Source organism: Anas platyrhynchos, chromosome 30, assembly GCF_047663525.1.
Source record: "Anas platyrhynchos isolate ZD024472 breed Pekin duck chromosome 30, IASCAAS_PekinDuck_T2T, whole genome shotgun sequence".
NCBI lineage: Eukaryota > Metazoa > Chordata > Aves > Anseriformes > Anatidae > Anas > Anas platyrhynchos.
Genome location: NC_092616.1, coordinates 4,163,963 through 4,176,045, shown reverse-complemented (window position 1 = coordinate 4,176,045; position 12,083 = coordinate 4,163,963). Strand labels below are relative to the sequence as shown.

General features: G+C 48.5%; 1 protein-coding gene across 1 annotated transcript; it reads right to left on the bottom strand.

Moving 5' to 3' along the window:
* Positions 1–10,517: 10,517 nt before the first annotated feature.
* On the bottom strand, positions 10,518–11,462 carry LOC139999845 (olfactory receptor 14C36-like). Its single transcript, XM_072029471.1, has one exon. It carries the CDS (start codon positions 11,460–11,462, stop codon positions 10,518–10,520), a length of 945 nt encoding a protein of 314 aa, XP_071885572.1.
* Between the last annotated feature and the right edge of the window lie 621 nt (positions 11,463–12,083).

Below are 12,083 nucleotides of genomic sequence, written 5' to 3'. Positions count from 1 at the left end.
GGCAGAGCTCTTTGCATTGCTGCTGCTCTCCTATAGAAATGTCTGCTCCCCCTCCGTGCCTTACAATCCTGTCCACTCCTGTCTGCACTCCTCTTGTGGGCTGTCACACCATCTCTGCTATCCAAAATGAGACCTCTGTAACCACACACAGAACTCTGGTTACTCCTTCTCTTCTACACACTGTACACATCAGTGCCCTGGCACTTCAGGGAGATGCCCAGCAATTCTGATTTGCCAGAAAAGATATCACAGGATCACAAAATTACAAAATGGTTGAGGTCTGGAAGGATGCAATATTGACTCCACATTGCTCTGCTCGTGACTGACCTCCACCTACACTGTGTGCCCCAAGGCTGTGAGCCCAACTGTCCAGGCACTTTTCAGTTCACCTCACTGCCTCCTCATTCTACTCAGACGTCATCAGCTTCTCTATCAGGATCTTATGAGAGACATCTCAAGAGCCTTTCTGAAGACGAGGCAGACAATATCCCCTTCTCTCCCCTCACTTACCAAGGCAGTCTTTTCATTGGAGAAGGCTATCAAGTTGGTAAGTCATAAGAAACCCTTGGTGAATCCATGTTGACCACTCCTGATCACTTTATTGTCCTCCATGTGCTTGGAAATGTTTTCCAGGATTAGCTGCGCCATCACCTTCCCAGGAACTGAGGAGGGGCTGTCTGGCCTCTAGTTTCCCATGTCCTCCTTCTTGCCTTCCTTGAAGACAGGGGTCATATTTGCCTTCCTTGGCTCTGCTCTGGGCTTAAAAGGGAGGTTCAGGGGAGACCTTATCATACTCTACAATCACTGTAAATGGGGCTATAGTGAAGTTGGGGTGGGTCTGTTTTCCCAAGCATCAAGTGATAAGACAAAAGTGATAAGACCTAAGTTCTGCCAGAGGAGGTTGAGATTGGATATTAGGAACAATTTGTTCTCTGAAAGAGTTGTGAAGTATTGGAACAAGCTGCCAAGGGAAGTAGTTGAGTCATCATCCTTGGAGGTCTTTAAAAAACATGAAGATGTAGGGCTTCATGACATGTTTTAATGGTGGACTGGGCAGTGCTAGGTTAAAGGTAGGACTGGATAAACTTAAAACCTAAATGATTCTATGATTCACTGATAAGTCTGTGCTCTGGCCTTTTGGGTATTGGTTGGAGTCTGCCACTTGTGCCATAAAGATTTGGCTGGCTCATAAACAGGAAGCATGTGTGAGGGAAGTCCTAGCACAGGACTGGCCATTGCTTGACAGCAAAGAGATAAAAGCAGGATGTATCCAACTTCTCTAACCTTGCTCTCTGCTCTGCTTAGACCTGAGATGTAAAGGTGAAATGTGCCAATATGTGCATGTCCTGGGAACTTAATCTCCCTTCCAAGTGCTGGGAAGAAATATATTTTTGGAAAGAGTTGCTTTTTTTTTTCTTTACATAAAGGGGGATGTCATCATCTTGCTGGTCCATGTACATGACCTATTAAAAAAAAAAAAGGTGAGAATTTGTGGACAATCATAAAAAGTTCTGAAACTGAAGTCTTCTTACAAATTTAATACATTAAATTAAGGAATTTTCCACATACATTCAATTTGGCCTACAATGTCCTTCAGAACATGATTCAGTTGCCCACAAAGATGTTGCTGCTGCCTCAAGGATGTTGTGGAACAGCTGAAGCACCCATTTGGGACTAGGAGATACACAGGACCTTCTGTCTTTAAAAAAACATGTTCAAAGTCCCTTAGAAGACATTCAGAATTAATATCAGTTTGAGGTTGCTGGTATCATTTTATCTGTAGGTAGACAACTAAAAAAAAAACACACAGCAGAAAGAAGGGATTCTTAGATTCTTTCCTATAAGTGTTATTATTATTATTATTATTATTATTATTATTATTATTATTATTATTATTATTATTATTATTATTATTATTGAAGTCAGTCCCTTTAAGGAGATTCCTGGCATCTCCCTAATGAACCCCATAGGAATTGAGGACTTCGGGAGAATTATGCCCAAAGCCTTGGCTTGTGAGGGAGTTTTGCATGTTGATTCGCCTTCTGCTGCCAAGTTCCTGAACTGCAGATCCTGAAGCAAGTCTCTGAAGAAGTAAAGGACAGAAGCAAGCCCCCAAATGTTTGAGGGTGTTGGCCAACCCTGATGAGGGCCATCCCAGAAGAGACCACGAGGGAAATAACCAGACAAGGTGCCTGTCCATGGGAGATGGGGGGAGGAGGAAATCAGAAGCACTGGTTACAGGTGGAAAATCAAATGGAGAAGTTACTCTGAAAGCCCTTGATGTGTTTCACCAAGGGGGATGGCCAAGGCCGGAGCGCATCCCCTGGGAAGGGGGATCGTGCACTTCCTGGGCTGCTCGGGGCTCTGGCAAGGGCAGTGTGATGTGGGGGTGTGTAATTCCGAGTGTAGGACACTGGTAGGACACTTGCCAGGCTCTGTGGGGTTGAGGAGGTAACAAGGCCCTGGGGCAGTAAGGGACCAGTGTCCGCTGGTAAGCCTCAGTGGAAGAGGCTGCAGCTGTAGCCCTAAGGACATCAGTTACACTGGGGGCCCCAGCCCCACAATGGCCCTCTGCCATCCCCCTCCACAGCCTGTCCCAACTTTTCCTCTACCTGTGCTTGCATCCCTGCATCCTATTACCACACATTCACTTTCCCAGCTCACTCTGACCCCATGATTGTCAAAGCTGTCCTAATTTCTCTCCATCCTTTCTGGCTTTATCTTGAAATAGAACCCTTTATTTTTCTGAGGATTTACCAATACCCGTGGTTTCCTCACAACACATCAGGCTTCTTCCAAAGCCTGACCCTGTTGGTCCTCTATCAGCCAATATGTCCCAGACCTATATTCGCCTGAATCATCTCTGCACTGAATCTCTACATTGCAGCCCAGAACTCCTCATCATCCTTCTGCAATGGAAAAGGCCACACTAGAGCAGGTACACCTCTGAAGAGAGTGTGGCACATGGATAAGTGTACAACACAGAAGGTATACCTGCAAGCATCCGTGACTGCTGGTAATTCCATGACACAGTAGGTAAAGCTCTGAAGGGAATAAGACTCCTGAATAAGGCTGTGTTGGAACAGGTACACCTCTAAAGGACTGTGGCTGGTGGATGAGCCCAGTCTGGAGCAGGGGTGAGGGGAGGAGCTCATTGCAATGTCAGATTTTGCGGCCTGGTCTGTGATGTGGTTTAACCCAGCAGGCAGATAAGCACCACACAGCCATGTTCCACAGCAGGAAACACTCGAACCAATAGCAGAGGAGCCTCACAAGGAGCAGTGCAAGTGCAGCAGTGACCTAACCTGAGCTGGCATTGGTGCCCTGTCACTCCATGTAACATATGTCTTCTCCTGTCCTTTGGGGTCACAACAACAGATAGAACCCAATTCATGGACTAAATGGAATCATTGAACATTTTATGGACATTTCATTAAGTAGGCCCATAGACTAAGGGAATGATATCTGTGTCTTAATTGCAGGGTGTTGATTGATGAAGACTTATTGGAAAGTCTTGAACCTGTCATTGTATATGTGGTAGAGAATAAGAGGTGGATATTGTCCTGGTTACATCTTGGGTGACTTTTTAGGCTCTGAACCCAGCTCAGAGAGGTGGTTTGTTCCCCCCCAGGAGGACACTGAATGGCTAAGTCAGAAATCCGTATGTGTGCCCTGTATAGATGAGTCTTCAGTGTGTACATTTTGTTCATGTACTGAGGCAAACCTGAGTGAGCACAAATGCCTTCAGCCTGTGTCCATTCCTCATGCCATACAGTATCTCAGATGAGTGCAGAGCAGGGCAATGCACTGCAGGGCTGAGGTGCCTCCCAGCATCTGGGAGAGGCAGCAGGAGCCAGCGGGACACCACAACCACTGCAATGCCCTGCCTTTGGGTGTACAAGAGAAAGACTTGTGTGTTCTGGTCTGTCTCCTGCATCACCCTCCCCTGCCTTCCTGGACTATGTCAGCAAATGTGCCAGAGGGATCAGAGAATTTTCTGGAGACTTAGAAGGACATCAAACCTGTCTTCCAGAAGAAGAGAAAATAGGGTGGGAAGAATTAAGGCTGGTCAGCCTCACTTCAGTCCCTGGGAAGGTGATGGGGCAAGCTTTTCCACAGCCACCTCCAGGCACTTGAAGGACAAAAACAGGATTGCTGAACCCATAGGGGAGGGGAAAGAAAGGGAAACTGTCTACCTGCACCTTGGCCTGTGTCTTTGTCTCCCAGAGACTCCTCATAGCCTGATTGGTGCTATGTGGACTTATCAAATGGATGAGGCTGTGGGTGGGAATTCTGCTGGACAATCTGGCCCACTTGTCATTTGTACTGCAAAGTTCTCCTGGAGGAGGAAATGTCACTGAAAGGGTAGTGCTGTGGTGCCTGACATCACCCAGAAGGAGTCTGTGGTCAGCTCATACTAGTGTGTTTCAAGCAACTGCCATGGAGGGTGGGGAGACATCAGTGAAAATAAGGAAATATCTGGATTAGAGCAAGGTGGAGAAGCAAGGTGGGTGCCTACAGCCTGCAGGGAAAAGTGGGAAGGGATAGGACAGTGCAGGACAGCCTTTGGTGGAAAAGACCGAGAGCACTGGCAAGGCTGGAAGGCCCCAGCAGCACCGAGGTCTTTGTCCCCCTGGCTATGGCAGTTGTCTCTGCTACTGAGGCTCACGAGGACACATGGTGTGCTCATGACAACGGGGCCTTGTTGCCTCCTTGCAACCCAGTGGGGAGGCCAGCAGGTGTCATAGCATTGTCTTTCACACAACATCACACACCCTACATCCCACTGCCCCAGAAAGAGCCCTGAGCCATGGGTGAGGAACAGGACCTCCCTGCCCAGGGGCTGGGGGACAGGGCTTGGCCTTTCTGCTTCACCAAACAAACCAAGGTCTTTACTCAGCATTAGAGTCTCCTGCCCAGTGCTTTTGCCTACCTGCAATCACGGCCTCCAATTGTGTTCTCTAACAAGTCCATGGGGAGGCTTTGTCAGTAATGACCCTCACTGGGGCCCATTAATACTCCTAGACACTTCAAAGTTTCCTTCTGACTTTAACTTCTCCTGCAGTTACATCATTCTCTTCTCACTAGCTTAGGTTTATGGACTCAGCACCAAATGCAGCATGGGGCTCATTACAATTCAGCCATTTTCATCCAGTCTTCCAGACTTGTACAGTTAATTAATGAGTTTTCAAGAGTGTTGCTAAAGAGGAAGTTTTCAATGACCACTTTACAAAACAACATTTTCATATGTAAGTTTATTTAACTTAGTAGCATTCAGTAGTTGACGTGAATCCAAAGTGTCTCCTAAGGAGGTCTGGATGGATAGGAAAAGCAGTCCCTTGAAGTCTTAGACTGTGTGGACAACCTTGCTGCTCAGCTCTCCATCCCCACCACTTCTCACATCAGCCAGCGTGACTTGCATCACTTTTAATTACACCAGACTTCTCCACTGACATCTGCAGGTGGATGTTACAGCCCCTTTCCACCAGCTGCTGCCTCCTTCTCTGAGAAAAGTAGATGCAAACAGTTTTTTCTTGTTGTTTGTGTTTCTTTGCTAATAATACTTAACAAAAAATACAGCAAAGAAACACACGCTAAAAAAAAATAGTAAAAAAAAGTCCACAGCAATGAGCCATTTCCAAGTTGAACCATGCACAGGGGATAAGTGTACAGAAAAACATCTGACTCAATTAGATGGGAAATGGAAAATGAGAAATACAGCTACAGAATTGTGTACATGGATGATGAGAGAGGCTACCAAAGGACGGGCAAGTTGAATTCCCCTCAAGTCCCAAGAAGCAACTCGATGTATCAGAAGGATCTGAATGACCAAAGAGCAAGTGGAAGGAAACTCTGCAGAACAACGGAAACTGCACATGTCCAGATAGTCTGCTGGAAAGGTGACTTCTGATATGGTCTCTTTAATCAGACCAGCTGGAAATACCTGAAAGTCCTGCCTGAGCAGCGTCATCTCCTTCTATGACCAGTGACCTGCCTGGGGGATGAGGGAAAGCCTGTTGATGTAGTCTGCCTAGCCTTCAGCAAGGCCTTTGACACAGTCTCCCACAGTATTCTCCTGGAGAAGCTGGCAGCCCATGGCTTGGACAGGTACATTCTATGCTGGGTTAAAAGTTGGCTGGATGGCCAGGCCCAGAGAGTAGTGGTGAATGAAGTGAAATCCAGCTGACGAGCAATCACCAGTGGTGTTCCCCAAGGGGTGGTGTTGGGGCCTATCTTCTTTAATATCTTTATGGATGATTTGGATGTGGGAATTGAGTGCACCCTCAGTCAGTTTACAGGTGACACCAAGTTGGGGGGAAGTGTCAAACTGCCAGAGGGTAGGAAGGCCCTGCAGGGGGACCTGGACAGGTTGGATCAATGGGCAGAGGCCAGTGGGATGAGGTTCACCATGGCTAAGTGCCAGGTCCTGCCCTTTGCTCACAATAACTCCAATGCAAGGCTACAGGCTTGGGGCAGAGTGGCTCAAAAGCTGTGCAGAGGAAAGGGACCTGGGGGTGTGGTCAAAGCTTGCCTGAACATGAGCTGGCAGCGTGCCAAGGTAGCCAAAAAGGCCAACAGCATCCTGACTTGTATCAGTAGTGTAGCCAGCAGGACCAGGGAGATGTTCATCCCCCTGTACTCTACTCTGGTGAGTCCGTACCTCACGTACTGTGTTCAGTTTTGGGCCCTTCACTTCCAGAAGGACATCCAGGTGCTGGAGCGTGTCCAGAGACGGGCTACAAACCTGGTGAAGGGCCTGGAAAACAAGTGCTATGAGGAGCAGCTGAGGGAACTGAGGTTGTTTAGTCTGGTGAAGAGGAGGCTCAGGGGAGACCTTGTTGCTCTCTACAGCTAACTGAAAGGAAGTGATGGGGAGCTGAGTGTTGGCCTCTTCTTACAGGAAACTAGTGATAGGACTAGAGGGAAGGGCCTCAACTTGCAATGGGGCTGAGGATTAGATTAGAAATTAGGAGACATTTCTTCTCAGAAAGAGTAGTCAGGCATTGGGACAGGTTGCCCAGGGAAGTGGTAGAGTCACTGTCCCTGGAGGTGTTTAAGGAAAAGCTGGACATGGTGCTTAGGAACCCGGTTTAGTGGGTGACATTGGCAGTAGGGCAACAGTTGGACCAGCTGATCTTGGAGGCATTTTCCAACCTTGACTTATGATTCTATGATTCTCTGATGGGGAAGATGAAAGGCGGTGCTCAAGAGACAGAGTTCTGGCAATGCGACTACAGGGGAAGATCAGTATTTTTTCTCATGCTGTAATAATCATCATATGATCATTTTGATTTCATGGGGCACCTCAAATGTTGTATTAGAAATGTTCGATCATTTCAGCTAATTGAAGTGAAATTTTTGAAATTCTTAAAAAAAATGTAGGCAATCTTCAGTTTTACACCAATAAAATGACAATTTTCTGTTGTGCATGGAGCCCTGATGTGACAAAACCCTCGCTGCCCAACCCTTGCTGATGGGCAGAGGAGCAGGGGCACCTTGCAGAGGAGTTGTAGTTGAGGAGCCAGGGTGGGCACACCTTGTCCTGAGCTGAGGGCCGGCAGCATGAAGGGTTCCTGGAGAGTGACCATTACTTCCACCCTTACTGCCATGTTCTCAGGGCTCCTGCAGCTCTCCTCGAAAGGTAAGGATGTTGGGAGCTGCTTCTCAAGGGGTGACACAGGGGCTTTCAGCTGTCCAAAGCTGCAAGTCCTGGGCTGTGGGGGAGGCTGGACAGGGCTGGTGGCTGCTGTGGGAGCCCAGCCTGAGAGTCCCGCTGGACTTAGGGAACAATGCAGCAGTCAGGACTCCTGGGTCGTCATGCTAGGGCTGTCCTGAGCCCGAGGGCTTGTCTGGGCATGGCTCAATGTGTCCTCATGATGGGGGACAAATCAGGGCCATGTTTCCCTGGGAGCTGGTGCATCTTTGGGATCTGGATCTTGGTGGAAAGTTGTCTAGTCTCAGAGACTGGTGTGGCTTGCAGCTCCCACAGGCCTCTCAGGAGTGTGCCAGAAACCCTTCCCCTTGTACTGCTCTCCTTCAGGGGAACTCTGTTCCTTGGGTGACGAGACACTGGAGAGCAGCCCTGCAGAGAGGGATCTGGGGGTTTTGGTTGATAGCAAGCTGAATATGAGCCAGTAGTGTGCCCTGGCAGCCAGGAGGGCCAACCATATCCTGGGGTGCATCAAGCACGGCATTGCTAGTCAGTTGAGGGAGGTGATTGTCCCACTCTACCTTGCACTGTTGGGGCCTCACCTTGAGTAGTTGAGGGGAAGTGGTGGAGTCACCATCCCTGGAAGTCTTTAAAAGACGTTTAGATGTAGAGCTTAGGGATATGGTTTTGTGGGGACTGTTAGCGTTAGGTCAGAGGTTGGACTCGATGATCTTGAGGTCTCTTCCAACCTAGAAATTCTGTGATTCTGTGATTCTGTGATCCTTATGAGTCCTGCCCAACTTGGGATATACTATGATTCTATGATTTTTGCACCAACTCCCACCTCCCTTCCTCAGACATCTGGCTGCACATAGTTTTTTGTTGTTATTTTTGTGTGGGGGTGTCTTTTTCTTTTAATATTTACAAAAAACGTATATTAAAAATAAACAAACACCAACAAAAATAAAAGAAGCAATCAAACAAAAACCACAGTCCACACCTGTGAGTCAACTCTAACTTGCCTCCAATGAGGTGCACCATCCACAAGGGATGACTGTACAAGAAATTTTTGACACAGATATAAGAAATGGTAAAAGAGAAATATAGAATTGGCTACAGGGATGATGAAAGGGACTACTGAAATACAGGCAAGCTCAACCTCCCCGAAATCCCTAGAAGCAACTGTGTGTATGAGAAGTATCTGAATGACCAAAGAGCAAGAGCAAGTGGAGGGGAACTCTGCAGAAGAGCAGAAAATGCACGTGCACACACTGCTGGAAAGGGGATTTCCAGCATGGTCTGTTTCATAAGGCCAGGTGGAAATACCTCAAAGACTGAGGAGATGAAGTGCAGTGCATAAGGGAAATTCTGGCAATGCAAGTACGGGGGAAGATATATATATACATATATATCTATATACATATTCACATTATCTGCCTTTCTTGGTGGGAATATTCACATCTTTCTGTCTGCATAGTGAAAAATATTTTTGTAGCTACAGCTATAACTAAAGTTATATGTGCTAGTAAAGGTAAATGTATATACAGAGTTACACGTGTATACATAGATAACTGGGAGAGAGATGGGCAAGTGGCTGGGAATCATGGTTTTTACATCACCTGAACTATCAGGAAACCAACCCAGCAGTGCTGGAAGCTGGGGAAAGGGGACATGTGGAGGAAGGTCCCAGTGACATGGCTGGGAGGTGGGTTGTGATGCCATTCCTACTGCAGTGACCTGACTGCCTGGTGGCAGGCAGGCAGACATGGCGATGTCATTGAGTGCATCACAAACCCCATGGGACACAGGGGGCAGCTCTGACAGGGGACAGCTCTGTCCACCATGGCTGGGCTGCTGCTGCTGAGGTCACCTCCTCACAACACTGTGATGGGCCAGGAGCAGGCAGGCCTCAGGAGGCCATCAAGAGCAGCAGCTGTGGAAGCTGCAGGCAGATGCCTGGGCCCCTGGGGAGGGCTGCCCTGCAGTGATGCCAGCTGGACATGGGGTGGGAGCCTGTGGGACAAGGCATGGGAAAGTGCTGGATATGACAGAGCACAGTGTGAGAAGGGAGAGAGTACAGGCAGGGCTGTGAGGGACAGCAACATCTCACGTGCCCTTGGTGGGCATAGATATGAGCAATGGCCAAACAACCATTCCAGCCTTTCCTAGCTTCCCCCCAATTCTCCCAACTCCCTGCTCTCTGCCCACCTCCCTGACCTCTGCCCAGCCCAGCACAGCAGCCCAGGCTGGGGTGACCCCAAGACAGTGCTCACCACAGGTTGCTGCAGGGCTCTGGGCACTGCCACCACAGCCACAGCCCCTCTGAAGGCCACAGCAACTCCTGGGGGCACAGAGGGCTCAGTGCCACAGAGGGGAGCATCCGAGGCAGAAGCATACAGAGGTCAGTGTCCCCTGCTGTGTCCCCTGCTCTCTTCAGCAGCAGATCCTCAGAGGCCTGCAGCCCCTCCGTGCCATCCCTGGGGTTTCTCAGGCAGCTCCTGCTGCATCAGGGCCAGGGCATCCTGCCCCAAGCTGCTGCAGCCAGAAAGGGTTTGCCAGTCCCATTACTTCCTGATCAATTGAGAGTGGGTCTCAGACAAAGAAGTTGTGGCTCCATTTATTTTGTTTAAATACACAGAGAGTCTGGCTCCTCGTTTATGCAAAGCCTCAGGGTCACAAAAGATATATTGGTACAAGGGGATGAAGAACAGCATTTCTTTGTGGAAAACAATATCAAAAGGGGAAATGAAAAACAAAAGAAATTAAACCCATCCAGAAGTTAAGACAGCTTGCTCTATCATTACATAGACTCTAATTCATCTGAGGAAGAAGAAAAGAAGCAGTTTCTAGCTGTGGAGAGGTCCAGTCAGTTTCCACAGCACATCCTGAAAACCCTCCATGACATCACTGTCCTAATGGCATTCTTCAGCTCCTGGTTCCTCATGCTGTAGATGAGGGGGTTCACAGCTGGAGGAACCACTGAGTACAGGACAGTCATCACCAGGTTCAGGGATGTCAAGGAGATGGAGGGGGGCTTCAGATAGGCAAACATGCCTGTGCTGAGAAACAGGAAGACTATGACCAGGTGAGGGAGGCACGTGGAAAAGGTTTTGTGCTGTCCCTGCTCAGAGGGTATCCTCAGCACAGCCCTGAAAATCTGCACATAGGAGAAAAGAATGAAAACAAAACACCCCAGAAAGAGAAAACCACTAAATGTGAGAAGCCCAATTTCCCTGAGGTAAGAGTCTGAGCAGGAGAGCTTGAGGATGGAGGGGATTTCACAGAAGAACTGGTCCACAGCATTGCCTTGGCAGAGAGGCAGTGAAAATGTATTGGCAGTATGCAGCAGAGCATAGAGAACCCCACTGCCCCAGGCAGCTGCTGCCATCTGGGCACAAGCGCTGCTGCCCAAGAGGCTCCCGTAGTGCAGGGGCTTGCAGATGGCAACGTAGCGGTCATAGGACATGATGGTGAGAAGGGAATACTCTGCTGACATCAAAAAGACAAACAGAAAGACCTGTGCAGCACATCCTGCATAGGAGATGGCCCTGGTGTCCCACAGAGAATTGGCCATGGCTTTGGGGACAGTGGTGGAGATGCAGCCCAGGTCGAGGAGGGCGAGGTTGAGGAGGAAGAAGTACATGGGGGTGTGGAGGCGGTGGTCGCAGGCTATGGCGGTGAGGATGAGGCCGTTGCCCAGGAGGGCAGCCAGGTAGATGCCCAGGAAGAGTGCGAAGTGCAGGAGCTGCAGCTCCCATGTGTCGGCGAATGCCAGCAGGAGGAACTCAGTGATGGAGCTGTTGTTGGACATTTGCTAATTTTAGGCAGGAGGTCCTCACCACAGAGGAAAAAGGCAGTAAGGAAGTACAACAGAATTATCTGATAAGAACTAATTCAATTTTGGAGCATTAATCATATATTTTGCAGATCCCTTTCTTGAGTTGTGACTCATGCTGCCTGAGGGTGTCCCTGGGAGTAGGATATTCTACTGCATTCAATGTTGTATTCAGTCCACACCTATAATAATACGGAAAGGGAAACGTGATAATCACAAATAAAATTCACTCCTCATATCAGGTTATCCACATTGCCTTTCCAAATTCACCCAACTGCAGAGCAGGGCTCTCTGGATTTCTTTTCTGTATACTGTCACAGAATCACAGAATCACAGAATCACAGAATTTCTAGGTTGGAAGAGACCTCAAGATCATCGAGTCCAACCTCTGACCTAACACTAACAGTCCCCACTAAACCATATCCCTAAGCTCTACATCTAAACGTCTTTTGAAGACTTCCAGGGATGGTGACTCCACCACCTCCCTGGGCAGCCCGTTCCAGTGCCTCACAACCCTTTCAGTAAAGAAATTCTTCCTAACATCTAACCTAAAACTCCCCGGCATAACTTTAGCCCATTCCCCCTCGTCCTGTCACC